At 42.0% G+C, this 27507-nt stretch overlaps 7 protein-coding genes across 7 annotated transcripts; 3 read left to right on the forward strand and 4 right to left on the reverse strand.

Moving 5' to 3' along the window:
• Positions 1-2546: 2546 nt before the first annotated feature.
• BDCG_17242 (uncharacterized protein) lies at positions 2547-2974 on the forward strand. Its single transcript, XM_045426386.1, has one exon. The coding sequence runs from the start codon at positions 2584-2586 to the stop codon at positions 2872-2874; it is 291 nt and encodes a 96-aa protein (XP_045281536.1). The 5' UTR covers positions 2547-2583; the 3' UTR covers positions 2875-2974.
• A 2329-nt stretch (positions 2975-5303) lies between these two features.
• Positions 5304-7289, reverse strand: BDCG_06087 (AAT family amino acid transporter; the record flags this gene model as incomplete). Its single annotated transcript, XM_045421812.1, has 6 exons — positions 5304-5745; positions 5823-6287; positions 6351-6499; positions 6559-6600; positions 6669-6870; positions 6958-7289. The coding sequence occupies 6 exons, from the start codon at positions 7287-7289 to the stop codon at positions 5304-5306; spliced, it is 1632 nt and encodes a 543-aa protein (XP_045277597.1).
• Positions 7290-8033: 744 nt separating this feature from the next.
• On the reverse strand, positions 8034-10619 carry BDCG_06088 (ATP-dependent RNA helicase DBP4). Its single transcript, XM_045421813.1, has one exon. The coding sequence runs from the start codon at positions 10574-10576 to the stop codon at positions 8144-8146; it is 2433 nt and encodes an 810-aa protein (XP_045277598.1). The 5' UTR covers positions 10577-10619; the 3' UTR covers positions 8034-8143.
• Positions 10620-19162: 8543 nt separating this feature from the next.
• Positions 19163-20575, forward strand: BDCG_06089 (DnaJ like subfamily C member 8). The gene is made up of 3 exons (XM_045421814.1): positions 19163-19306; positions 19380-19423; positions 19484-20575. The coding sequence occupies exons 1-3, from the start codon at positions 19244-19246 to the stop codon at positions 20013-20015; spliced, it is 639 nt and encodes a 212-aa protein (XP_045277599.1). The 5' UTR covers positions 19163-19243; the 3' UTR covers positions 20016-20575.
• On the reverse strand, positions 19384-23025 carry BDCG_06090 (MATE efflux family protein subfamily). The gene is made up of 3 exons (XM_045421815.1): positions 22827-23025; positions 21595-22748; positions 19384-21508 (listed from the first exon to the last, which is right to left on the reverse strand). Exons 2-3 carry the CDS (start codon positions 22681-22683, stop codon positions 20702-20704), a joined length of 1896 nt encoding a protein of 631 aa, XP_045277600.1. The 5' UTR covers positions 22684-22748; positions 22827-23025; the 3' UTR covers positions 19384-20701.
• A 290-nt stretch (positions 23026-23315) lies between these two features.
• On the forward strand, positions 23316-25542 carry BDCG_06091 (uncharacterized protein). Its single transcript, XM_045421816.1, has 2 exons — positions 23316-23726; positions 23802-25542. Exons 1-2 carry the CDS (start codon positions 23632-23634, stop codon positions 24226-24228), a joined length of 522 nt encoding a protein of 173 aa, XP_045277601.1. The 5' UTR covers positions 23316-23631; the 3' UTR covers positions 24229-25542.
• On the reverse strand, positions 24504-26584 carry BDCG_06092 (isopentenyl-diphosphate delta-isomerase). The gene is made up of 3 exons (XM_045421817.1): positions 25747-26584; positions 25250-25588; positions 24504-25166 (listed from the first exon to the last, which is right to left on the reverse strand). The coding sequence occupies exons 1-3, from the start codon at positions 25979-25981 to the stop codon at positions 24928-24930; spliced, it is 813 nt and encodes a 270-aa protein (XP_045277602.1). The 5' UTR covers positions 25982-26584; the 3' UTR covers positions 24504-24927.
• Positions 26585-27507: the final 923 nt, after the last annotated feature.

A 27507-nucleotide genomic window follows, 5' to 3' on the forward strand; every position in this document is an offset into this window, starting at 1 on the left:
TTAAACGACCCCTGGTCATTGCTTGCTGATTCTCCGAATCGTCAACCTACCAAATGCTACCATCCAAACGCCTGCGGGTCCCACCCTGTCTCGCTAGCATTCTTCACCGTTCGGAGAAAAAATACTAGGTGCGTCAGGTTGGGTACCAACCCTTATTCTTTAGCTTCTTGCCTTGATGAATCGATTGGGTTTCAGAATATGAACATACCCCACCAGTGCGCTCATATCTCCTCCTGGAAATTTCTCCGGAGCGTCTGATGTCTCCCCCTCCACGGGAATGAGCTCCACGTCAGGAAGATTCCGTCAGGCCCAACTATTTATTCCGAAATTCGTAGCTGTCCCGACTTGCTCAATTATTTTTAGAGGTAGACGAGACTCCCTCAAGAATTACCCGAATTGTGTTCGGGGTTCTCTTGCTAGGACTTGTTGGAAGCTTGCAGTGAGATCTTTATCGTTGCCTCGGGGAGTTACATACATGCCTGATACTGAAGTCAGCCGCAGTTGAGTTAGTCGAAGTGCCCCTGATATACGACAATAACTTCACCGAAGCAAGCCACGCAAGAGCCTCAGAGAACGATGATTCAGTTTGTCTCAGCTGAACTGTCCACTGCTCTTCAAACTTTGAAACTTAAGCTTCTTCCATGTATATATAGATGTGATTCAAAACACCGAGGCAGTGTGGGGTTTGTCCATGGGCAGCTGTGGCTCCTATCCAGAGCCAATGGAGAGACGGAACCAGCAATAGTTAGCTATACCTCAGCATACTAATAAAGGTTAGTTAGGCAAACAGGTGAAAATAATTAGTACAGTCTGTGTTAATTCAGCCATCATTATTGGACAATGGAGTTAGGGGAAATCTGTGGAAACCAGAAACCACAGTTCGATCGCCCTACATGTCTGATATCCACGGCATCGACTTCAACCGCTAAGCTTCGATAGCGGTGTTCCAACCTGGGAAATGTTGCTCAGTTGACCATACTCCTCAGCTGCCACCAAGAAATCAAAGCAAGAAAAGAAAATAAAAGAAAAGAAAATAAAAGAAAAGAAAAGAGAAAGACAAAGAGAAAGAAAATAGATATCTTCGTCGAGGCGTTGCGATGGCCGTTTCGCCACGCTGAGAGTCGAGGATGGCACTATCCGCAGCATCCCCCTTTTCAGCTCTGCGCCACACACACAAAGCGAGCCGGAGAAGATCTAAGATCTAGTTAACCTTCAGGCCAAGCTGGAAAGCGCTTGACCCTAATTATCGACGAATAAATCTTTCTTCTTGACCATATGCATACGTCTTTTCAGCCAGCCCGCCTCCTGCATCAAAGCTATCACAAGCTGGATCCAAGCATTATCGAGCAGCTATATGATGCCCCGGAAAGTTGAAGATGGATCGCTTGAAGCATACGCAGCATAAGGGTGGCGAATCTATGAAAGGGTTGAGCTGATAGGATATCCTTCCATTTTTTATTCTGTGGAGACGGAGCTACTTCTCCATCACGAACCCCTTTCCAGCCAACCTTTCATCTTCTTTTTTGATATACTGCTGTGGCAAACAACTAGTAGCTAGGATCTACGTCTTCCGTTAATGCCGGGATACATAGGCCTCTCCAACGGTACTCAACTCTTGCTTGAGATATCCAATGCCTAGCTGACGAATCGCGGAGAGACAAGCTGTTCCCAGAGGCTTGCATCTCGACGTGAGAAGAGTGCCAAAGAGCCGAACGGCCTATTGGCTTGGTTTCTTTTCAAGGTGACGTCCTAGCATTTGGGATTGTTGGCGCATGCTCATATTCTCTCCAAATCGTCCTTGAAGAACCTGTTTTGGCTAGAGAATTCCTAGTATCCGTGCGGTTTTCAACAAACCGATTACCAGCCAGCGTGAACCGGCAACTATTTTCATAAGGGCTGGTGGGCATTTTTCTTGCTAGCCCTTACTCCTCAGGAGCTCGAGGGGGTACAAGCAGGATGCCCATGAGGCATCTGTCCCCAGCTCTGTGTTAGCTATCACTTTGTTCCGAGGCCTTCAGCGAGATGAGACCAAACGCACCATGCCATCGTAACGATGATTCACACAGCTTTTACAAATTTCTTTCCACTATCTTGTCTAATGCCCTATTTCCCCCAATAAGATTGGATGAGATTCCCGTGGTGAACAGCAATACAATGGTGAATTTTCTGCCAACTTCAAGTGCAATGGGCTATGGATATGATCGCAGCTTAAACAGACAACTATGAACTTCTCTCTCTATGACCCCGTTTTCTCCAACATGTCGATACCTAGGAGCACGATTAATTCCCTAATCTCCACTATGGAGTTCGCCCAGGGTGCTTGCTGCCCCGTCTCCACCCGTTGACTTTTCTAAAATAATTATTCTGGAATATCAGAAGTCAGGCGCAATGCGCGCACGGTATTCTTAGGTCTATGAGCGGATGGGATGGGTATAAATGCATCGGCTGCCGCTGACATGGCAGACAGCATTCTCAAATTCAGCCTCACAGGAGGCCCTTTCCACCCCCTTGAGGGCAGAAGGCAGAATGGGTAATTGTCAGAAGCCTTTTTTTTTTTTTTTTTTTTCCGATGCCCTATATTTGATGAGACGAGCATTCTTCATTTACCCTCCTCCTCGATGTTCAATGCTTTGCACCCCAAGCCCTGCTCTCGTCGGCTTGAAAGGAATCATGCTTATTAGCAGAGGGACAGATGAAATGCAGAAACTGAAACAACAGGGAGAGAGAATGGCACTTCCGAAAGTGGCCTCTCGGGACAGCTCAAACAAACCTTTCCCTCTCGAAACAATACTCTGCAAGTTGCGAATTAGCGGGAGGTTGGAATCAAAGCGGAAAAATGTGGGAGCAAATCGTGAAGCAGCTTCGGACTTTTGACCAGGTTAGGCTGCTCAGGGATGTCGAAACTCCCCAGCTAAAGCTTCATATCATCATCATCATCCATGCCTCCCCAAAGAAAGTTTCCCGGAATAAGCATTTCAGCGCCATTTGATATTCCCAACTGGGCAACCTGTGGCTATTAATATTATAAGTTTGTGAAATCTCGCTTACTACATCACCGTCCTCTCAAGTTTCAACTTACCTGTCTCAAGCGCCTCGTAAGTCTTAAGGCTTATGTGTTCAATTTCGCTCTGCCGAGTATCCATGCTGTTTCAGATGTCATACGGGGGACTCGTGCTGCGATGATAAGAACACCCCTGCCTTGAAAATGGATCGTTCGCGAGAATGTATTCTGACAAAGCCTTAGACCTTGTTAACCCTGTTATTTTCTAACCGAGAAGCCCGCGCGCGGGTGGAATGTCTTGATTGTCCGACAACCGGGAAAAAAAAGAGCTTTGGTTCTCACCAGCTACACCTTGAATTTAACAAACAAGGGTAGTTTATCCGGGAGTTTGGCTCAGCTTCTATACCTCTGACATGAAATGAGGCTTTCTATTATTATTCAAACCGCGCTTCCTTTTCAAATCGTACCGGAAAGGTTTACAATATGCACGGTGTGAATGGGTACTAGTTAGCTACCCACTGAGTCGCTGGCCTCGGTGTTTGCCCACAACGGGAAAAGAAGCTTGGAGCAGGTCAATAGTGCTCGTTGGACCAAAAGGCTCATTCTGCGATAAAAATTAGAAATTACAAGGAAACTCGATGAGAAGAGCTCAGTTGTAACTCATGCAGTTGAGCATACGGAATTTACAGCAAGAGCAAAGAGAGCTAACTTAAGAAGCAAACTTGTCTACAGCAGTGGGTGTATATATATATCTATATATCTATATATCTAGGATTCCATGTATCTGAAAGCTGCCCGTCTTATCTTGCTGATATTACGATGTCCAAAACCCCTACTGCAACTAAACACTGCTCAAATCTTTCCAATTGGCAATTTAGATGTCATTCTCGCCATCCAGCCTTGCCATAATTGGTTTTAATGTCCGCATCTGTCATGATTTGTCGAGAAATATGAGGTTTCCATAGTGTTGATCATCCTCGCGGCCCCCTTGTTACATTATTTAGATATTATCAAGGAATAGTCAAGAGGATTCTTGACAAGAAGCCTCAGCTGTTATATTTTGAACAAGCGAAGTGCATACAGTTCTCCCTCATGACTACTATTGGTATTTCCTAGCAACGATTGGGATGGGATGGGGCCTACTGTTCAACGGGTTTGAAAACGCATCAGAATCAGAACTAGCAAGATGGTGGACGGAGCCCCACGGAAATATCATTGCGCAGTTATTTGGCCACTGATGTTCTCACTGTGTAGATTGGCAGCGTTCCGATTCCTTTGACGTGGGCATCTTGTGCGTGCCATCCGGCGTGTGTCTGTAGTCGAAGAAATCGGCTACGGATGGCAATAACATGCATTTACATGCTAGCTCTGAAGTGAGATCGTTCCATCCGACACGATGACGATATTCCATTGCGTCGCATGGGAAGGATTAGAGATTCGCTTATGTCCCCAAGAACCTGTCCAACAACCAATGCATTTGCGGAAATGATTTGTAACTGAAGAAATAGGAGCTATAATGTGACAAGATCCAGCATCCTCTACCAGAAGCCACACAAGCCAGTATCTCTCCTCGAAGCGGCGAATTGTATTTGGGGAAGCTATATTAAAGAAGATTAGCTACAAACTTGGCTGTACTCTAAGATGTATCTGCATCTTCTGCTTGTCTCTGCTCGTAGACTTTTTAAGGTCACCGCGACGGCCAGTCGGCGCATTTTCGAGCCGTACATACGGTCGGCGGAGGATAGAATAGCTCGGAACATACAAACACTGCTGCACCAAAATACCACTGTTTAATCGTGATGTGGGCGAGCATCACCATCACTCGAGGCGCAAATGTGGATAGAGAAGATATATCACGAGCTCAATGATAAACGGATAGTCTCAGGTCTTGTCAAGCCCAAAATAGGTTTCCAAAACTTCAAACCGAGGAATGAAATTGAAAAGCAGGACATCAAATCGTCGGTTTTGAAAGCCATCAAAAACATTCAGAGCATATGAAGTTTGTCCAAAGGGTGTGTTGAAGACTGGAGAAGAGCCCGCGGATTTAGGCACCTTCTGAAGTTCAATATAAATAAATGGTCACAGCAAAGAATTTAAATTATCAATTATGGCTCGAGTTAGTGCCCATTTGGCCTCTAAAATGGCAACAGTATTGTCACTGGGGATATTTGTAGGCGGCGCGGAATAAGCGCTTGAGGTGCAGTCCATACATTTAAAAAAAAAAAAAAAGAAAAGAAAGATGGGTTCATTAGCATTGAAAGTAAATCAAAATATCCATGGCTAAACAATAGGGTGGTGTATTTCATAGGAACAACCACATTCCAACCGTCTTGGCCTTCTCCTGGGAGGACTGGTCTCTAAATCGCTTCCTCTTCCGCAGTTCCGCAGCAGCCTCTCCTTCAACACCACCATCGTATCGGTCAGTGAGTAGGTCCATCTCATCCAGCGGAACAAACTTGGTCCGCTTAATCAATTTCCATGCCGCAATCATTACGATCATGACAGGTATCTGGATGTATAAGCTAACAAAATCAACTGCTTTGAATCGGGGGCTGAACGAAGACCAGCCCTGCACAAGAATGATGAAGGCGTTAAGAATTACCGATGCGTACGGCCCAAATGGGTATGTCCAATTTTTGAAGGGGAGGAAATGCTCCAGGTTTTGCCGCTTGATGGCGGCGCGGAATCGGATAGAGGCAATGCCAATCGACATCCAGGAGATTTGATTGGAAACACCAACGATGCTGAAGAAACGGAATTAGTAACGGTGTCCGTGTTTCAGCCCTTGAAACTTTTGTAAACAGTGTTGCTCTTGACTTACTTTTGTAGCCAGGTCCATAGCTGCCCAGCGCCTATATAACTAGATCCAAAGCAGAGCCCGCTGATAACGGAGGTGGCAAGCACTGCAACCCACGGAACGCGATGTCGATTTAATTTGCCCAAAAAGGCCGGAGCATGGCGATCCACAGCCAGGGAGTACATAAGTCGAGAGCCAGCGAACAAAGCATGATTACCAGCAGAGATAACGGACGTCATAATTACCGCATTTATGAAGCTGCCGGCTACCCTGCTTCCGGCCTGTTGGAAAACAATGGTAAAGGGGCTGGTTTGCGTATCCCTGTTTGCGAGATTGGGATATGTGTATGGGACGTTTAGGCCGATAATTAGCACGCCCAGGATGTAGAATATTAATATACGCCAGAAAACGTTGCGGACCACTCTCGGAAGGGTGACGGCGGGGTTTCGGGTCTCCCCTGCAGTGACTGCGATAGATTCGGTTCCCCCGCTATCGGAATGTAGTGTTAGTCAATGACTATAGAACAATCTTAAGGGTATAGAGATCACATACTAGGCGAATGCAGCCGTGACGAAAACGGAGGCAAAGCCGCCTATTCCACCGACGAAGGGGGCATCGCCGATACGCCAATTCCTCCCTCCTATGTACTGCCTATCAACATTGCCGCCGCAGTTAACTGCAACTCCAAGTATAATGAATATCTGTGGATGGCTTGTTAGGAGAGAACCGAAAATGCAATATATGACGCATTAGTACTTACGACAATAGTGACAACTTTCAGGAGACTGAGCCAATATTCGATCTGCAGGAAATTTCACCATGTTAGTATAAGACTTAGCAAAAACAGGTAATATAGCTTATTTCAATTACCTCTCCGTACGCTCGAACAGTGACGATATTGAGCCCGATGAGGACAAAGAGAAAAATCAAACTGAATGCCCAGCCAGGAAAGTTATCGGACCAGTACTTCAGTAGAATCTGAAGCGCGACGAGGTCCGCTGCCGTAGCCACAGCGTCGTTAAGCCAGTAGTTCCACGTAAGAGCAAACCCGAAGGCGTCATCAACAAATCGACTTGTAAGGTTCATTTCTTGTCAGCATTATTACGTCCCCAAGTGTAAACATGCTATAATCGGAAAGGAACTCTTTCGGAAAACTCACCCAGCATATGTGCAAAATGATCCAGCGATGGGCACAAAAGCTGCCATCTCACCAAGCGACAGCATGGTTATAAATACGATGGCACCCACAAGCGCATATGAAATGAGCATAGATGCAGGCCCAGCCGTGGACAGCGACCTTCCCGTCCCCAGGAACAATCCCGTGCCAATCGTACCTCCGATTGCAATCATTTGCACTTGACGGGCCGATAGCTTGCGCGCAAGCTTATCCGCGACGATGACGGGTCCATCTGGGGGTGCATTTTGCGTCTCGACACCGATCGCTTTTTGGGCATCCCCACTACTGTTGGATTTCAGGTCGGAAGTTGCCATTATTGCCTACAACCTATGCCCTGGGAGAACGGGATTGAAGATTCTAAACTTCTCCGGGCGCAAGAATGAATGTCTCCCGCCCTGCCTTGTGAGGTTGGTTCTCTTCTTCCCCTAGCTTCAGTATGTATAGCTTCACTAGAGACAGGAATGCCTCCGCAGCAACCGAGACCGAATACTATTCAAGCGACAGTATCGGGAATGCCAGCGATTACTCCCCAAAATCAAAAGCGAAAGAGAAAAGAACAAAATCCCAGAGGCCGTTTTTCCCCATAGATATGCGACGCTCGCGCAATATAAATAAACTCTTGCACCACAAGGCCTAAATCTGGGTTAGTTCATTTCGTTCCAGGGAAACGCCATCGCCCCCCGCAAAATAGGACAGCGCTCCAAATTTTTGCGTGATCGATGAAAATCAAGTCCCTGAGCCGTCAGGTTTGGATGAAGGAGATATAATTTGCCGCGAAGAAACACTTGTTAAAATCCAAGGATGGCGGCTAAACCCTCCGAAAAGAGTTTTAGCTTTGGAATCACAGCCCTAAAGAGCTTAAGCAGACCTGTGAGGCTGTGAGGCTGTGACTTAGGAGAGCTTGGCTGTGTGAGGTCGATGCAACATCCCGACGTAGCGGGAAAGATCTGCGTGCCAGAGTTGTGCTAAAATTTGGCGCTGGATTCCTGAGCTTGTGAAAACGTGTTTAGTTAGCCAGAGTTTTGACGAGCCAGTAAACGCATCTGCCAGTTATATCGAACAAATAAAATAAAATAAAATAAAATAAAATAAAATAAAATAAACTGGATGAACAGGTATTTACATATACGCATATCGCTTAATTAACTAGACGCAAATCACACGCTATTTAACCTAGCAGTCCCGCAGCAAGAGTCTCCAGGTCCTCCAAAGTTTGAACCTCAACAGGGCCGGTTGCCTCAGCCTTTCCGCGCTTAGAACGGCTGCCGCCATTCCTATCTTGCTCATCACCAGACGAGTCCTGGAACCATTTCTTTTGCTTCTTACTCGGACGGGCCTCCTCGGAGATATGCTCGTCGCCGGAAGACTGGCTAAGGTGGTCTCCTTCAAAGTCTTCATCAGGTGGAGCAAGCACTGCAACGGCCCCAGCATCTGCTGCTTCTCTCTCGGCTCTCGCCCTTTCTTTTCTTTTCTCCTTTTTCTCTCGTTTCTTTTGTTTCGCAATTTCTTTGTCGCGGATATCTGCAAGTCTAGTCCTCTCGGCCTCGAGCTCGAGGAACTTCGCCCGTTGCGCGTCTGCAGAGCCTCGCTGTTTGAAGTCATCTTCATCCTCCATTTCATACACTTCGTGCGGGTTCCCATCTTCATCGAAGACCAATTTCGATCCTTTACCCTTGTATTTGAGGAGCTTCTTTTTCGATTTTAGAAGTTTCTCTCGCCGGTGCGAATCTATAATAAGTGGCTCGCTGCCAGGTAATTGTACTGCTCTGATCTTAGGTTCCGATGTATCGGAGTCGTTACCAGACGCTTCGCCGAGGTTGTCGTCGCCTGCATCAAACCGCCGCTTCACAGAGAGGAAGTCATTATCTTCATCCGCGTCTGCTTTGGAATCATCAGACGCGTCCCCAGTAATCGCGGTGCCGTCCTCATTAATCAATTTCGTATAATGCTCGGTCAATATGTCCTGGTTTCGTCGTTCAAACATGCGATCATATTTTGTTCTGACAGTTTCTTCCTTCTTTTTCTTGGCGCCTTCACCGTCCGTATCTGTATCATCCCCGCTTGACAGCGCTGCTAATCCTCTCGGAGCGTTCTTCAGTTTCTTCGAGTCCTCACCCTTAATAAACTTGATGCGTGGGGCACCAGGCAGACCCAAGCTTGCAGCGTATGCTTCCAGGGGCAAGCCCTTTACAACAAACACTTCCTTATCCTTCTGCACATGAATGGATTTGACGTAAGATATAAAAGCTTTCTGTCCGAGGTATTTCAATGCTGGATCCTTGAAACACATGTTCTGTAACTGGTTTTTAATGCTCTGTTGTTTCTTGGAACGGATATTGATTTTTTCGATGGGTATTTTCTTCTGCTCCAACCGCTTCAGCATTCCTGCCTCCTCGCTGGGCTCTAGAAATAGAACAGCTCGCCCGTTCCGTTCATAGCGTGCAGTTCGACCCGCTCGGTGGATATATGTATCTGCATCCTCTGGGCAATCAACTTGAATAACCCAGTCGACAGCTGGGAAATCCAAGCCCCTCGCCGCAATATCTGTGGAAAACAGGCACGCATGCTTAGCCGCAGAAAATTTCTTAGTGATGTCTACCCTAGCACCTTGCTTCTGGCGTCCGTGTAAATGAAGAAGGGAGATGCCAGGTTGCATATGTCTAAAGGACTCATACACAAAGCGAACTTGTTTCCCTGACGAGAAAAACACCATGATTTTAGACTTCAAACTGCTCCGTATAAAGCTCCATAGGGTATCCAACTTCTCAGGAAGCGGGGTGACGATGTAATTCTGTTGTAATTTGGCCGGGGTTGCGCTGGCGGCTGTTTCATGGACTGATATGTATTCAGGATTCCGCAGACTCAAGCGAGCAAGGTCCGAAACTTTCTTTGTCTGCGTTGCACTGAATAGCATCGTTTGCCGTTCTTTTGGTAGATGGTCGATGATGGCGTCTACAGTACTCTGGAATCCCATATCCATTATCCGGTCCGCCTCATCAAGCACAAGCAATTGAATATGGTTCGTATCAAAAGCCGCCGTCTGATCCATATGTTGTAGCATGCGTCCCGGTGTGCACACCAAGATATTCATCCTCCCCAACCGTTCTTGTTCCTCCTGTAGGCTTTTCCCGCCAATTACCAGGCCAGCAGAGAAGGTATGATGACGACCAATTTTCCTTAACACTTCAAATATCTGAATCGCCAGTTCGCGAGTAGGTGACAGCACCAACGCTCCCAGTCCATCATATTCTGTCCATTGTTTGCGATATAGCAGCTCCAAGAGCGGAACGAGAAACGCAAGTGTTTTCCCGCTGCCAGTCTTCGCAGCGCCTAGAATATCTCGTCCTTTGAGAGCATGGGGTATCGCCTTGGCCTGGATGTCAGTCAAGGATTTGAAGTGGGACGCAGATAGGCCGTTCAGGGTAGGTTCTGACAGAGGTAGGTCGGAAAATGCTTCGGGTGAAGCCTTCACATCGAGCTCGTCAACTCGTTGCGCGAGGGTTGCAAGGTCAACCTCGTCCCGCTTTCGTTTGAGACTTCTGGCATTGTTACGTGGAGGTTTGGAATGCTTGTTATTCCGCGCATGATGTGCGGATGCCATGACTGCGTCGTCGTTGCTTGGGAGCCTGGTTGACCTGTCAGGCTTTGGGTTGTAAGATACCCTCGGAATTTTGTATTATCGCATCGGAAGTTTATCGACGGGCCGCTAAACCAGGAAGCAGAAAACTTGACCTCGCTAAGTGCGCCACTTGACCTCGTTACATAATCATGACCCCGACCTCGCACAATACAGTAATAATCAGTTGATAATTGACTTTCAATCTTTCAATCCACTCATAGTCTCATTCATTCAGCTCATCAACCAATCAAAGCATGTATAGCTGATTCATAATCAATTAAATGAATAGATAAATTCATATAGAATATAAAGAGATATTTTACAGAATTTTAAAATATATCAAAATAAAAATATTTAATAATTGATTTTAAATTAATTTTAAATTGATTCTGAATTGATTCTGAATTAATTATAGTAATAAAAATAGATTTAATCTATATATTTAAGTAATTAATAATTGATTGAAAATCAGTTGATAATCAATTCAGTATTATTATTAAATTCAAGAATAATTTCAGTATTAAATTAATTTTGAATTGATTTTAAATTGATTCTGAATTAATTATTAATTAATTATAGTAATAAAATAAATTTAATCTGTATATTTGTAAGAAATCCCGCTTCTCGCGAATTCTTTACCTCTATTCCTATCTCTCATGTAATCAATAGGGCTAGCAGCCCTTGACTACATACAACTATATAGACTGAAGTTCATGAATACTATTTATAACTCAGCTTGAATACTATTATATATTTAATCTCTACATTTATCTTTCTATTACAAACACTTCTAGTAGTTAACAGTATATATTATGTTAAGCTGCAAACACCTGAATAATCATCTGTGAGCACTTATTCTTACATTTCAAGCTCAGTCAGTCAGCAACTGTCTGTTATAACTGAAAGAACTAGAAACTTATATGTTTCAATCTCTGCAAACTCTACTGCAGACACTCAGAAGCAGTTATCTGAATCATGAATAATCTCTATAAAAGAAGTTTCAGAGAACTTATCAATCACTCACAGAACATCATTCTCTATATCTGTGACAGAGAAACTCTTTAAACTCATGAATAAATTAATCTCAGTGAAGAACATTCTTGAGTATCTTCTGCAGAATCAAGCTATTTTTCTATAAGAAATGCTTACTATCTATAAACATTCTTAAACTGAGTCTTTAGACATGATCTTCAGAGATATCTGTAAACTGAAAAGAAACTTTCTCAAGCTGTGATCACTTAAGATTATCTATTGAATCATAATCTATAAAAGCTTTTACAAGTTTGTATTTGAAATTGACTTACAAGCTCAGCTGTGTGACATGAAAGATGAAGAAGCTGTCATCTATATAATAACAGATCTCTATTACACTGAAGTTAAGAACTGACTGAATTATCTAGAGAATGATTATAAGAGATTCTGATAATCTGTTCTTAAGATCTATCTAGAGAATAAGTTAAGAGACTCTATAAACTGAACAGAGAACATCTGAACTGTAATTATTAATATTAGAAAAAGAGATGAGAAATCTGATAAAGACTACTTATGATACTTCATGAAATTATGATATGAATTGAGATCTGTGAAAACAGAGCTCTGAAATAAGATCTGAATAATGATGTTTGTAAAGAGACTGAATAAAAACATGCAGAACAAGCTTATTGAGTAAGACTCTAAGCTCTTAACTCTGAAGAAACTGATGACTCTTATTCATCACTTATAAATCACTGTGAGAGTCACAGACCTGCAGAGAGCAGATCATTGATCAGCTCTGTAAAAGCTAGAATAACAGAGAACAGATTTGTCAGAAAAAGATGATAAGATACAGAGAGATTCATGTCTGACTGCTGAGCAGAGAGAGAGAGCTTTATAAGCTCTTATAAACAGAGTATATAATAGAGAGATTAAGAAAAAGAGACTCTACTTTATCTATTCTAAATCAGAATATCTTCACACAAACTGTTCAGATAAATCAAAATAGAAATTTGAGAAGTTACAGACAGAGTCAGTAACAGTCTTCTTAAGAGTCTTGAAGCTGACATCTGAATCTGTTACTCTTTTAATGAAAATACTTACTTATGAGAAGAGACTGTGCTGCAGTGCTGCTGCTCTGCAAGTATGAAAAGCATTAATAAACTCAGAATTCCAGGTCACTGTAATATTTCTAAAGCTTATGAAGTGAATAAGCTGAAAGATGAAGACTGAGAACCTGCTCTTGTAATAAGCAGAATGTGAGAACTCAGACCTGAGAGCTGAGAAACTCATGAGAGTTATCTTTGAATTATAAGATCTCTCTGAAATCTGAAGAAGATTTGTAGAAACTGTGATTATTATAAACATCACAGATGACATGTATTTAAGACTTGTATGACTTCAAAGACATAATTCACACATAGCTGTTTACAAGTCAGGTTTATACTTTCAATCAGTATTGACAGACTCACTCACAGAGATAGAAGCAGTTAATGCTGCAGAGTTAATTAGAGAAGACAAACTCATTTATATAATAACTTTACAAGTGTCTGAGAATCTCACAGTTATGAAAACTGAGCTTCAGATATCAGAGAAATATTGAGATCTTGCAGAGATATTTAACTCAGTTAAGACAGCTGAGCTTTCTTCTCACTGTGAGAAGAATCTGATAATAGATTTAATAGAAGAGCAGAAACTCTTCTGAAAATCAATCTATAAGCTCTCTTATTACAAGACAGAGGTCTTACAGACCTATGTAAAGAAGAATCTGAAAAATGACTTCATCTGATCTTCACAGGCCTCTGTGAAAGCCTCTGTGATATTTATGAAGAAGAAGAATGAAGATCTCAGATTATATATAGACTACTGCAATCTGAACTTCAAGATAATAAAGAGCTGCTACTCTCTATCTCTGATTGAGAATGTGATTAATCATCTCACAGAAGCTGTCATATTCACACAACTGAATGTGATCAATGTATATACACAGCTGTGAATACAGTCTGAAAATGAATGAAAGACTGTCTTTAGAACTGCACTGAAATTATTTGAATATCTAGTGATGTCTTTTGATCTGATTAATATTTCTGTGATATTTCAGTCTTTTATCAACAAAACACTTTATACATATCTGAATGTCTTTGTAATAATATATCTGAATGATGTGATAATGTACTTCATGAAGAAGAAAGAACACACTGAGTATATGCAAAGTGTGTTGAAGGTCTTAGATGAGACAGAACTGTATATTAAGCTTATGAAGTACAACTTCAGTGTCTGTTAGATTAATTTCCTAGAATATATAATCACTGTGAATGATATTCAGATAAAATCTTCACAGATTGAGACTATTCTATCATGACTGAAGTTAACTAATATTCATAAGATTCAGATCTTTCTAAGCTTTATGAATTTCTATAGATGATTTATCTTTGCATTTATAAGAATCTTCTTAGCTCTTACAGATATGCTGAAGAGTGAAAATAAGAAGAAGTCATCTTATAAACAGAGAATGAAAAGATTGTTAAGAAGAGAGAACTGTAAGAACTTTCTTATTTCAGAAGCTTATAGAGTTTTTATAAGATTAAAACAGACATTTGCAGACACAGTAATACTGTTTCACTTTAATTTCTTACTCTTAATCAGATTGAAGACAGATATCTCTTTCTTTACAATTTCAGAAATAGTCTTGTAACTACAGTTAAATAAGAACTGAGTTTCAGTGATCTTTTTCTCATGAAAGATGTAATCTGTGAAGATCAACTATGACATTCATAATCAGAAGCTTCTTATGATAGTGAAATTCTTTCATCACTGATGTTACTACTTTAAGAGTCTTATAACAGTGATTACTGTTAGAACTGATCATGACAGCTTGTAACAGTTTACTTCAATCAAGAAACTCTTATAACAGTAGGTTTACTGAGCTCAGAGACTGAGTGAGTTCTGATTCAAGATAGAATATATCAAGAGAACTAAGAACTCAGCAGATGAACTCTCTCACAGATCAGACTATATTAAGAAGATCAGGACAACAGATACAGAGAGACTAGAGAAGACAGAAAAGCTTCACAGAATACTCAGACTGAGTATTGTAAAGAGATTAACTGAAGAGTCTCTTAATCTTCTGTAAGAGAAGAGAAGAAAGAGAGAAAAGAAGCCTGTATAACTACTTTCTATAACACTGAGAGTCAACACTCTGAAGATCTCTGTGAGAATTCTTGAAGAGAGTATCTATAATCTGAAGAATTTATAAGCTTTGAGAAGCACTGTGAAAGATCTGATATAAGAAGAAACAGAGTATAAGTCTTTATAAGATCTTCTATTCAGATTATCTGAACTACAACTGAAGAATGAATATGCTCAGCATATTTGAAAACTGCTTATAACAGAAATTAATCCTGCAGAAATAAAGAATTGAAGAGACTTAAATAATCTCTTGTAAAGAGAGAGCTGAATTTATATACCTGTGAATAAGTTTTTATATGTAGAACTTATTAAAAGGTATCATGACTCTTCTCTAGCAGGTCATTTTACAGACACTAGAACTCATGAGCTACTTATAAGAAAATACTTCTGACTGAAGATGCAGAGACTTGTGAAGAAGATAGTGAATTCTTATACTATTTATCAGAATTCACAGATAGTATGATTCAGATTATATGAAGAACTTACTTCTCTACTCATCTCATGAGAATCTTGAGAACAGCTAGAAATGAATGCTCTTGTGAGTCTCTCTGAAAACAAGAATATATATAATACCTGCTTTGACAGTGTACTGATGATAGTGAATCACTTTATCAAGATAACACACTTTATACTCACTTGTAAGAACTTGAAGTCAAAGAATTTGACTCATATCTTTGTTTATAATGTAATTCAGTTGCATGAATTGTCTGTGAATATTGTCTTAGATAGAGAATTAATCTTCATAGAAGAGTTCTGATCTGATCTGATAACTATACTAAAGATCTCATGAGATCTAAGCACAGCTTTTCATCAACAGACAGATGATCAGACAGAATGTCTGATAAGTATATTAAAACAGTATCTGCAGTGCTTTGTCAATTATAATTAGAATGACTGAGTACATTAATTATCATTTATAAAGTTCATATACAATAACTCAAAGTATGTCAGTACAGATAAAACTCTCTTTGAGATACTCACTGAGACTTATCTGTGAATAATCTTGATGAACCTGCAAGAGTATACTATAGAGTGTGATGATATCTGTGAATAAGCTGAGAGAATTCAGAAGATCTGAGAGAAAGCTTATAAATTCTTGAGAAAGATCTAAGAGTATTAGAAGAGATACTATGACTTTAAGTATATTATAAAGAGTTTTAAGAAAGATGATAGAGTCTGACTAAGTCTAGAAAATATTATTATATGAAGATCTAGTAAGAAGCTGAATCTCTTGCAGACAGAGTCTTATAAGATTATGAAGAAAGTTAGCTCACAGTTCTACAGATTAAAACTGTTATCTGAATTACAGATATACAATGTTTTTTATATTTCTTTACTCTGTGAATATAAGGAATTCTTAGAAAAGAACTCTGTGACTCATCACTCTGTTCATGAAGTACTAGAGAGTGAAAGAGAATATCAGATTAAAGAAATTATTAACTCAGAGAAGTGAGATTGTAAGCTCTGATTTAAGATTCAGTGATAAGAGTATTCTAACAAGATAAATGAGTTCACTTGAGAATCATTTGAGTAGATAAGACATCTGCAGAAGCTGAGATATGACTTTTATACTGTGAATTCTGATAAGTCAGAATGATATGATCTTCACTAAGAATCTGATTATGATAAAGATATTAACACTGTCATTTACAAATTCTAGTCTATAAGATGATGAGTTTCTACTGAGATGAACAGTCTGCAGTGTATGCAAGAGAAGAAGAAAACATGTTCTTATTAAAGTTAAAAAAAAAATAAGAAAATAAACAGAGCTGTGAATACAATTTAGAGATTAATAAAGAAAAAATAAAGAAAACTCATACTTATATTATCAACACTTATAACACTCAATTCTCTCATAACTATCAATTTTCTTCTTCAAAGAAGCAGAGAGTATCATGCCTGCAGTACAGATAATTGTTGTATTTAGTATGAAGACTGTCAGAAATGTACAGACTTTAGAAGAGCTGAATATCAGAGCACATGCAGTTGCAGCAGAGTCTTAAAGACTGATTATCTGTGTGTGTGATCAGATACTTCTCACAAAGTTATATCTGCTCTCTCAGTTGTACTGAAGTATTCAGCCTGAAAATAATGAAGATACAGAGAGAGAGCTCATCTGCTCAGATTAACTTCTGTCACAAATTCATAGCATTCATATTGCCTTGATTACTCAGATTTTACAGGTACTCAGAGACTCATCTCTCATTGATAATGAGATTACAGAAATGCGCTGTGATGTGAGGATCATTGATAGAGAACCTAGACATATTCACATATACCTGGTCAGAGATTGTGCAGGTAGAAGAGAAGTAATTATAGGCCTGCAGAGCTGCAGAAGACACTGATAACACTGAGAGCTTTGTAAGAACTGTCAGCTAGAGTCTGTAAGAAATTACTTATGAGAAGACTTACAGCAAAAAGAGAGACTACACTGCTTAAAGTCAGGAACTGATTTGAAAGAGAAATGAAATGAGCTGCTGATCTGAAGATCAGGTGCAGTGACAGAGCTGAGAAGAGTGAAGATGTAATTATAAGCAGTGACATTCCTGCTTCATCAGCTGATAAAAAGTGATCAGAGAAGTCACAGAGACACTCATAAGAAGCTCAGTAATAGTCAGACATTGTTTACAAAGATATTGAAATTGAAAAAATTTTTATTCTTGAGAAGTTCTTAAATTAATACACAGATATTGTCAGAAACACTCTCTCTCTATCATCTAAGTGAAAACACTTCACAGATGAATGAGAATACTCACAGTTTATAAGAATGAAAGCTGTTACAGAAAAAGAGAAAAGAAGATGAAATTTCATAAACAGATCTGAAATATTTATACTACTCTAGAGAGATTTACTTACACTGTGAGTAATTCTATAAAACAGCTAGATCACTCTAGTAAACAAGAGTGATTGTGAATTACAGATCTGAATCTTTCTATATAACTACAAAGAGTGATTGCAGACTGCAGATATCTTGATTCTACAATTCTACAGAGTTAATGAAAGAATGAAAAATTTCTCATAATTCTACAGTATCAAAGAGCAATGATTTGTAAGAATGAATAAAAGATTAACTCATAAATATTTCTTTTTAATAAGAGTAATCTTACAGAGAGTGATTCATCTGTGAGATGAATCTGTGTAATGATTACACAAGAATCTTATGAAAATAATTAAGAGTTAACTGAAACTCTTCTGTATGAAAGATATAAGATAAATCTGTGTGATAGTCAGAGAAGAATCTGTAGATTATAAAGAATCTCATAAAATAAGAAACTGAGTGACAGACTCTTTTCTCTTTATGATAATAAGAAATTTTTCCTCACTGAGATTTTTTTATAGATATGAAGAGTTTTTAGTGAGTATCACTGCAGTGCTGAGCTGACTATGAAGTCACTCAGTGAAAGACTTCACAGACAAAGTCTTAGAGAGAAAGAAATATATAAGAAATCTCACTTCTTGTGAATTCTTTATCTCTATTTCTATCTCTTATGTAATCAATAGAGCTAGCAGCCCTTGACTACATACAACTATATAGACTGAAGTTCATGAATACTATTCATAACTCAGCTTGAATGCTATTATATATTTAATCTCTACATTTATCTTTCTATTATAAACACTTCTAGTAGTTAACAGTATATATCATGCCAAGCTGCAAACACCTGAATAATTGCCTGCGAGCACTTATTCTTACAATATTTAAGTAATTAATAATTGATTGAAAATCAATTAATAATCAATTCAGTGTAAATTATATAAATACTTACTTTATTATTAAATTCAAGAATAATTTTAGTATTAAATTGATTTTGAATTAATTTTAAATTGATTTTAAATTGATTCTGAATTGATTATAGTAATAAAAATAGATTTAATCTATATATTTAAGTAATTAATAATTGATTGAAAATCAGTTGATAATCAATTCAGTATTATTATTAAATTCAAGAATAATTTCAGTATTAAATTAATTTTGAATTGATTTTGAATTGATTCTGAATTAATTATTAATTAATTATAGTAATAAAATAAATTCAATCTGTATATTTAAGTAATTAACAATTGATTGAAAATCAATTAATAATCAATTCAGTGTAAATTATATAAATACTTACTTTATTATTAAATTCAAGAATAATTTCAGTATTAAATTGATTTTAAATTGATTTTAAATTGATTTTGAATTGATTGTAGAATTGATGATAAATAATTGAGTGGTTTCAAATTACAAGAAAAGATGTATTGAGCGAGGTCAGGTAGTGGCACGGGCCACATTTGCGAGGTCAGCTTACATAACGAGGTCAAGTGGCGCACTTAGCGAGGTCAAGTTTTCTGTATACACCCGCTAAACTTTTTCTCGACTGGCCATGAAAGCTTAGTCATCAATTTGGCATTTTACGTGGGATGGAGAAAGCTAGCTAGAGGCGAGTGAATTACTGTTGGAACCTCTAAACACCTTGGCTAGCTGAACTGCAGAGAGCTTTCAAAATGGCTGATGATGAATTGGAAGCACTCGACGCCCTCGAGAGAGAGGCGTCTGAATTTACAAAGGTATGAAAAATCCACTCCCTCGCTCTCCTGCGACTCGCAGAGCCTTCGCATTTAGCTAACGGAATGCTTATAGGACGCGGAAATCGATCGCATCAGAAAGGCTTTCCAACTGGACGCGTAGGTTTTATCCTATATAAAATTCCACTTCCGATTAGGACATGACTAAATCACAAACAGCTATGCGGTTCTCGACCTCCAGCCTGGCGTCCCCGACTCCGACATAAAAATGCAATACCGCAAGAAATCCCTCCTCATACATCCAGATAAATCCTCAAACCCCGCAGCGCCCGACGCCTTTGACCGCTTAAAAAAAGCCCAGACAACGCTGTTAGATGAAAAAGCACGAGCCCACCTCGACGAGTGCATAGCCGATGCGCGACGACTATTAATCAGAGAACATAAATATACGCTCGATTCACCCGAATTAAAGACTGAAGAATTCAAGAAGGAATGGCGTCAGAAGACTATAGAGGTTCTTGTTGAGGAAGAGGCGAGGCGGAGACGACGGTTAAAGGCGCAGATGCAGGAGGAAGGCAGGGAAAAGAGGAAAGAGGAGGAAGAGATAGAGGCGCGGAAACGGAAGAGGGAAGACGAGAAGGCTTGGGAAGAATCGCGCGATGAGCGGATTGGGAGCTGGAGGAATTGGCAGAAGGGGAAATCGGAGAAAGGGGAGGGAAAGAAGAAGAAAAAGATGAAGGTGTTGGGATGAATTTGACGAATCGTATGTCGTGTGAGTAGATCTCGTAGAGGTTTCAACATGTGGGAGGTACTTTCTTTTTTCTTAGGGGGGGACAACTTTCGTGAGCTGGTTCAGAAGGCGCTTTTCTTTCACAGGTGGTCGGAGTTTGTCACGGAATTATTCATATTCTAATACCCATGTAAGGATCGATACAATCACAGAATTTTTTTTTACCCTTTCAAGGCATCAACGGATGGCCGCTAAAACGCTTATAAAAAACCAAAGAAAGCGTGATGTCTTCACTCATCAACTTCAACTATAGTGGACAAGATGCATATCTAAGAAAATTCTATATACTGGCTTGTCTATACATGGCATGAATAAGAGCTTGATCGGGGATATATGGAAGGAAAATATCAACCTTTATAATAACTCAACATCATGAACAAGCCAAGGGATATCATATCACTGCACGAATGAGCGGGGAATACATTTCGTGTCCTAAAACTAAGAATAAATTTCTGCATCAACTTCATAGGGCTCGTGATCATGATCTTATCATCATCTTCGAAAGAAAGTGACAAATGCGCTGCAGAGCAAAAACTCGAATAGCATATATCAACCCAAAATGTGGCAAAACCGGTAAACAGAGCGAGAAGATAGGTTTTTGATAATCCAGAAATTCAGGGATAACACAAACATAGGGATGGCATCAATCATCCCATCGCGTTCCTCTTCCGAGCATCGGAGACGGAAATCTCCCAATCCGTGCGGGTCAGGAACACGCCTTCGATAATTGCAACCAGGAGTAATGCAACAGCAACACCAGCCCACAGGCCCCAGAGAGTCCAGCCAAACCCAAAGGCCGTGCCCATACTGATGGGCATAGCCACGGCGTAGTAGCAGAATAGCTGCACATACCCACCGAAGGACTGGCGTCCGAGACCACGGAGGATGCCGTTGCAGTTGGTTGCGAGCGCGTCGAAGAGCTGGAATGAGGCACAGAGGGGAAGTATCTGGGCGACCATATCCGCAACTTCTTCGTCAGAGGTGAACAGGTTAGGGATATAGTTTCGTAGCGACGAGAGGATCGTGATATTTAGCAGCCCGATGATAACGGCGCCCACCATCCCAACCTTAGCGGATGTGCGAGCCGCGCCAGTCAGACTGGCGCCGATAAAGTTGGCAATTCGAGTGCTGAGTGCAATGGAGAGAGGGAAAGGGATTTGGAAGGAGATACTCGATATTGTGGAGAGGACAGATTGAGCGGCGAGTGCCGTGGTACCGAAGTAACTTGAGGCGAGTGTTAATAGTTCGAAAGCGAGGACCTCAGCTTCAACCATTAGGAAGCCCGGAAGCGCAAGGCGGACCATGGGACCCCAGTTCTCTAATCCCCTCTTTGTAAAGCCATTCCAACACTCTTTACCCGCGATGAAATAAACGTACAAGAAGAGGAGGACAGGGAGGAGATTATCACTTATGGCAACAGCCATGGGTGCACCTACGAAACCAAAGCCAAGTTTCTAATATAACATGTTAGGATGTAGGAACGTTTTTGTACAACCATAATGTGAAACAGTGGACGATTTGGGGGTGGGAAGGAACATACCCAAACGAAAAGCCAATTCAAAAACGCATTTAGCGGAGCACATATTAGCAGGACAGCGAGCCCTGCGGAAAACAGTCCTTGCGCCTGAACAAAACGTTTCCCGCTTTCGAAGCATGCATAACCTGGGGCACCCAACAGGACAACCTTCAGGTACAGTCCTGCAAGAACTGCAACCTCCTTCTCCGGAACAATGACCATCAAAATCCTATCGGCGAAATACCATACAAAGCCAATGGGGATGGTCATCACCCAAAGAAAGTAAACCATCCTCTGCATGTGCAATCCAACGAGGTGTTTTTTCCCCGAACCATAAGCCTGAGCGCATAGAGTATCCAAACTTGTTGCAAGGCCCTGATATATGGAAAAGCCGGTAATGTTGGCAGTCATGCTGGCGAGGGATACGGCTCCCAGCTCTACTTTTCCAATATGTCCAACTGTGAAGATACTGGCTACCGTCAACGAGTATTGAAGCAGGAACGTGATCATCAATGGGGCTGTGTATTTCGATAAGACTTGAGCTTCCCGACTCCATGTTGTATGGATTTGTCCGGCCTCAACGGCTTCCTCCCACTTTCTCCCAACATCAACAGCGTTAACATGGTCACCTAGAGAGCTAGATGGTGCCAAAAGGGCTGTAGTCTCAGTAGCAGAGGAGCCGGGGCTAAATGAAGGTTCAAGCGGTTGTGCGGATTCTTCATCTTCCGCCCTGGGAATTGTCTCAGATTCCTTCAGCATTTTGGAGAGTAGGCCAGCGATCTGGCTCCGTCCCCCGGCTAGTTTCCCTTGTCGACGTTCCGTGGGAATGACATTATTATCTGCCAATAGATTCCGTTCTTCTTCTAATACCTGCTCCCGTTCCCAATCCGCCAGCGCTTCATGGTCCTGGTCCTGAGGATGTGGAACGACAGTTCCCCGTGGGCCGGCTGTGAAGAAGCTAGGCCTTCTATAAGATTCAGCCAAGGAGTGAGAATTCGCAGGGCTGGTCGCAGAGGGAATTGAGCGGGCTTCGGATAAACCTCTGTCTATTTGGTCGTGGTCTCCATTATTGCTAGCGGAGTTAACATTTGCTGGATCGGTTGGTATATCCATGAAAATGAGGGGTGGTCAAGACGATAACAGGAGGTCTCTTTGTTTTCTATATATACAAGTATATTCTGTAATTTTAATAATTGTTAGCAAACACATGTATAAAGGCATACTTTCGCCGGCGCCTAGATGAAGAATCAACGCACAACCTGCAAAACACTGGGTTCGATAAAAAGCTTAAAAGAGAAGTATATCCGTAGTTGCTCAGAAACCAAGACCTTACTATTAAGCCGCTCCCTTAGTAGCCGCAAAATTGGAAAAAGAGAGACAAGCCGTCGCGAAAGAATAAGAATAACAGTTGAATGACTCCCCATCCCCCCCGTTTATCCACAATGCCCATCGTCGCTTACTCACCAGCCACCAGCAAGAGCCGCCGGCCATCGGGGAGCCGAAGAGCGCAGCCCCGGCTGCCTGGCCAATCAGAAGCTGACATGCCGGTGTGACATATGGCCCGAGCTTGAAAACTTTATTTTGAGTCCGCCTGTGCCCCACTATAACTTCTTTGGGTTAAGCGCGAGAAATCTGTACCGTGTATTTGATATACATCCACGAGACGCTAGATTTCCACATTGCATGCGTAATTTATACAAAAACGGTCTCATTAATATACTGTTGTACCTCTTACAATATTACTCATTTACCAATATTAGAGGCTTCATATTTTACAGAGCTGTTCAACATGTAAAAATTACCCATTATCATATACTCTTACATTGTAGTTGTTGAAGATATTAATATTTCATCCGGTGCAATATGTATGGGATGTAGCTGCACTTGGTCCCCGTGCCGAAAGGGCGGTTAAATTCCGTAACCTGAAAACTCCGCCACCTCATAACCACATCGACGGCAGACGTTATCAGCGTGGATTCTGATGTGAAATGGTAGTTTTCGCGATCTCTCTCCCTTTCTGGATCCTAAAAAGCACACTCCAGTGTTGTTACTCTCTCTACGATGCCCCGCGGTAACACCCCGGAACTCGAAGATGCCCCTTCAAGAACTAATATCGTACCCAACGCACTGAAACGAAATCCAGTGCACGTCACAGCGTAAGCGCTTATTCCCAACTCCCCTCTCCATTGAATCCAGGGCCGCATCAGATCATTTAACCAAGGAGCACACAGCGACCTCATCGCACAAGGCCCAATATTTCTCTCCAAACCCTTCTTCGGCCCCCTCCTCTTCGATAATAATGCATCAGACGCCCGTGATCACTGCGCCAACGAGCGAACGTTCCTCTCATGGCTGCGGCTGTCCATGTACCTCTCCGTCGTTGCCTGCGCAATCATAATGTCCTTCCACCTGCGGTACAAGCCGACGGAGCTAGAGCTACGCATGGCACTCCCGCTGGGTATCATCTTTTGGGTGCTATCGTTCGTCTGCCTGTGCAGCGGGTTTGCGACTTATATACGGACGATGGCCAAATATAGTCGGCATGCGGCGCTGGTGCAGAGTGGCTGGAAAACGCAGGTAGTTTTCACAATTGTTGCCATATCGATCATTGGGACGTGTATCGTACTTTTAAGCACGGGCTCTCCGGCAAGCTTGTAGTGGGTTTTCTGCATGGATGCGATCTAGCTAAGGTTGGACTTGTGTGTGAATACTAGCCATGTTTTGCTATAGCTCGGGAAGTGTGCTGTTTTATGCCATCATTTATTTCTGGGATCTGGATACCACAGGCGTCTAGTTTTCTGTGTTTACTTCGGGGTTGATCAAGCTCGGTTCCCTGTTCTTGTCTATATCGGCCATATATCTAATGTGTGACAGCTATTAATTTCCCATGAGGGGTGGAATTTACGTGGGATTTGTGCACAGACATCTGGTACGCGGTTACGCCCTACCAACGAGGAATTATAAAATACGATCTGGTCAGGAATTACAGTTACTCGATTGATGATGGGGTGCGTACTACCAAAAACGTGGGGGATATGTGTTCTGGACTGTTGCAACTATTTTCTGAGGAACACAGGAATAGGTATAATGCCCAGGCATCACAATAAAATCCATCAATTATAATTATTATTATGCCCGAAATGAATACCGATAAACGACTACCTATCTAAGCTGTTCAGCCTGCAATGGTTTGAGGACACGTTGGCGCCCACAGTCATTAATTTGGACAATTCCCCGTGAGCAGCAGCTCGCTCCAAATCAATTTTCTTCTCTCAATATATATAGCCACGGAAGCAGTATTGACAATAAAGGGTATGGTAATTTCTTAAGGAATATTTTTGCTTATCGTGAATGAATTTAAAGCATGCGGTGAAGGGTCCTGTCTCCTTTGAACTTCTCGAACTCTTCGGTGCCGAACTTCTCCCACCAATTGAAGAGCATAGAGTCGCAGATGAGCTTGAACCAGGGGGTGAATTTCAATTCCGAGTCCTTGAACATCTGCTTGAGTTCATCTGCCGTAACATACTTGGTATCGCGGACTTCGTTGGGGCTCACGTCTAGGTCGACATCCGCGTGGATGAAAAGGATGTAATCGACTGTTCGTGGAAGTTGTACGCTATTAGCATTGCAATCATGCAAAATGAACAATTAAGGTAAACAGAGATATTATTTTTCTTACTTTCATGTTCTGCCCACTTGCCATCGCTGGGAGCCTTGTAGTGTATCCTGGTCAGAAAATCGAACTTCTCGAGAGGAACTTGCTCCGCCTTGATGCCTAGCTCGTGATTCAGCTTTCTCTGAGCAGCCCGGCGAACCCCTTGCACAGCATCCTCGAACTCTACTCCTGTTTCGCCGGGAATGCCAAGTGGGTGTGAGCAGCAGGTATTCGTCCACATGTCGGGGAAGGTGATTTTCTCCGATGCACGCTGTTGGAGTAACAGTCTCTTCTGAGAATCGAAGAGGAAGACGGAGAACGCGCGGTGAAGAAGGCCGCGGTCAATGTTGGTCATCAAATGGCCTAAGATATTCAAAAAACAAAAAGTTTCAAAAGAGTCAGCTCACATCACTTGGATACGAAACAAAAATGTGACAGAACAGCGGACAGCAAGTGGTCTAGCGGAAGTTCCAAATATAGGGTTGCACAAGGCAAGCAATATCATGAGAGGAATCACAGACATGTCTTCTTGCTAGCACTCCCAATAGGCTTGTCATTCTCATCTAGCACAATGCACACTTCATCCATCAGACGAATCTGCTCCTCATCGTACCCCTCCAGCTCACCACCCTCACGCGCAGAGTTCTGTGTTTGGGCAGTGGTCCGCGCAAGGCTGGGATCGACATCCGGGAAGAGAGTAGTGACATTTTCCGCAGTTATGGCCGTAGCGGCCGTCGTTGTCGTGGTGCTTGACATGATCGCGTGCAGGTATCGGGGTAAAAAGTTCAAGGGGGAAACAGGGGAGCTTGATGGACTAGTTATTTATTTCCTAAGTGAATCAAGCAATTGGGAAATGAATTCAAGACTACGTTGAGAAATTTCTCTCGACGGGTTTGATCAGGGGTTATATAGAGCAGCGTAGGGGTGGATTCGATGAGAATTGAGGATGTTAAATATGTCAATGTCAACTCGTGCAACTCCGAGAAAGTTGTGTCGCCAACTGACTGACTTCGGTGTTTTCCCCTCCAACGGGCCAAGACCAATCACATCGCAAAGATACCGCCGAGATTTCACTGTTTATCAAGTTCATCACGATCACCGCCAAACACCAAAAACATGGATATACATGTTCAAGCTCAGCTCTCGTAACACCTCCTCAGCAATCGGTTCCGTCCTTTTAAATCATCGGTCGTTAGATCACAACTTACCCAGAGTCTTCGTGATACTTGCCGTCAGACTTCCGGGATCTATCAACCCTGGGGGCTATTGAAATATCCCTGATTGCCAGTGGAAATGGAGGGCCATTCATAAAGGAATTGAGTTTTATCAAAGGCTATTATCCCAAAGGGCAATTCGGATGGAGGTATTACATCCTGGTCCCGGGTCGTGTCTTGCGTACTGTTATGTCCCAAACAGGCCATTTCTGTGGCTCCTCAACATCAGAGTATCACGACTGTCTGTCGACCTCTGAATGCCCTCCCATCCGACTCCCTAGCCTACGCCAATGGCTAGTCATGCAAGCCTTGACTTTGCTATTTGTGTTTTCCCCTCTATTCTCTTATTTGCCTAGCGGGGGAACCCACCCAGGACGAACCACACCATTCGTTTTCACATAGGGAAGGTTGAAAACAATCAACCTATTGGCTGTCCATTAACTTTGCTGATAAAAACTTTGGGTAGATTGGGGGTTTTCAACATCAAAGCATCGAAATCGCAAAAAGTCATTCACCTCAAAACCACCCACCAAATGGTTTTCAGGGTAAGTTCTTACGGCCGATTGGTGTGACGGGTACGCGGTTCCAACGAATGGCAGGCCTCGTTGATTTGGCCTTGGTTGTGGACTGGACTTGTCTGCTGGCCATTACCCTCCCCATACGGCAGAGGAGGGATTGGTGTCCAAATAATGACGATTCTTTTGTTGTTCATGTATCAGCGAAATGCTGGTCAGTGGTTAAGTCAGTTGAACTCCATTGGCCATCCAGGTGCTAGCTGGGTCAGTGAGACATATCCAAAGGGAAGCGCGGTTGGTGCTACACAGCGTGCCCCCAGGGTGCGCTCACCCGCTTGGAATACAGCTCACGCAGAGAAGCAGTGTTCTATTAGAGATAAAAGGGGTAAATGGGAGCAGAGTGAAAGATAATGATAGGAGCCCACCGAAGCCATATTGCCAACAACTCATACCGGGACCCTGGTATTCTTAACAAAGAAATTTACCATGATAACCTAAACGTGAGGCATATTTGCTCGACTTTCCAACGGCCATAATCCATGATCGACATTCT

Source organism: Blastomyces dermatitidis (genome assembly GCF_000003525.1).
Source record: "Blastomyces dermatitidis ER-3 genomic scaffold supercont1.6, whole genome shotgun sequence".
NCBI classification, from domain to species: Eukaryota; Fungi; Ascomycota; class Eurotiomycetes; order Onygenales; family Ajellomycetaceae; genus Blastomyces; species Blastomyces dermatitidis.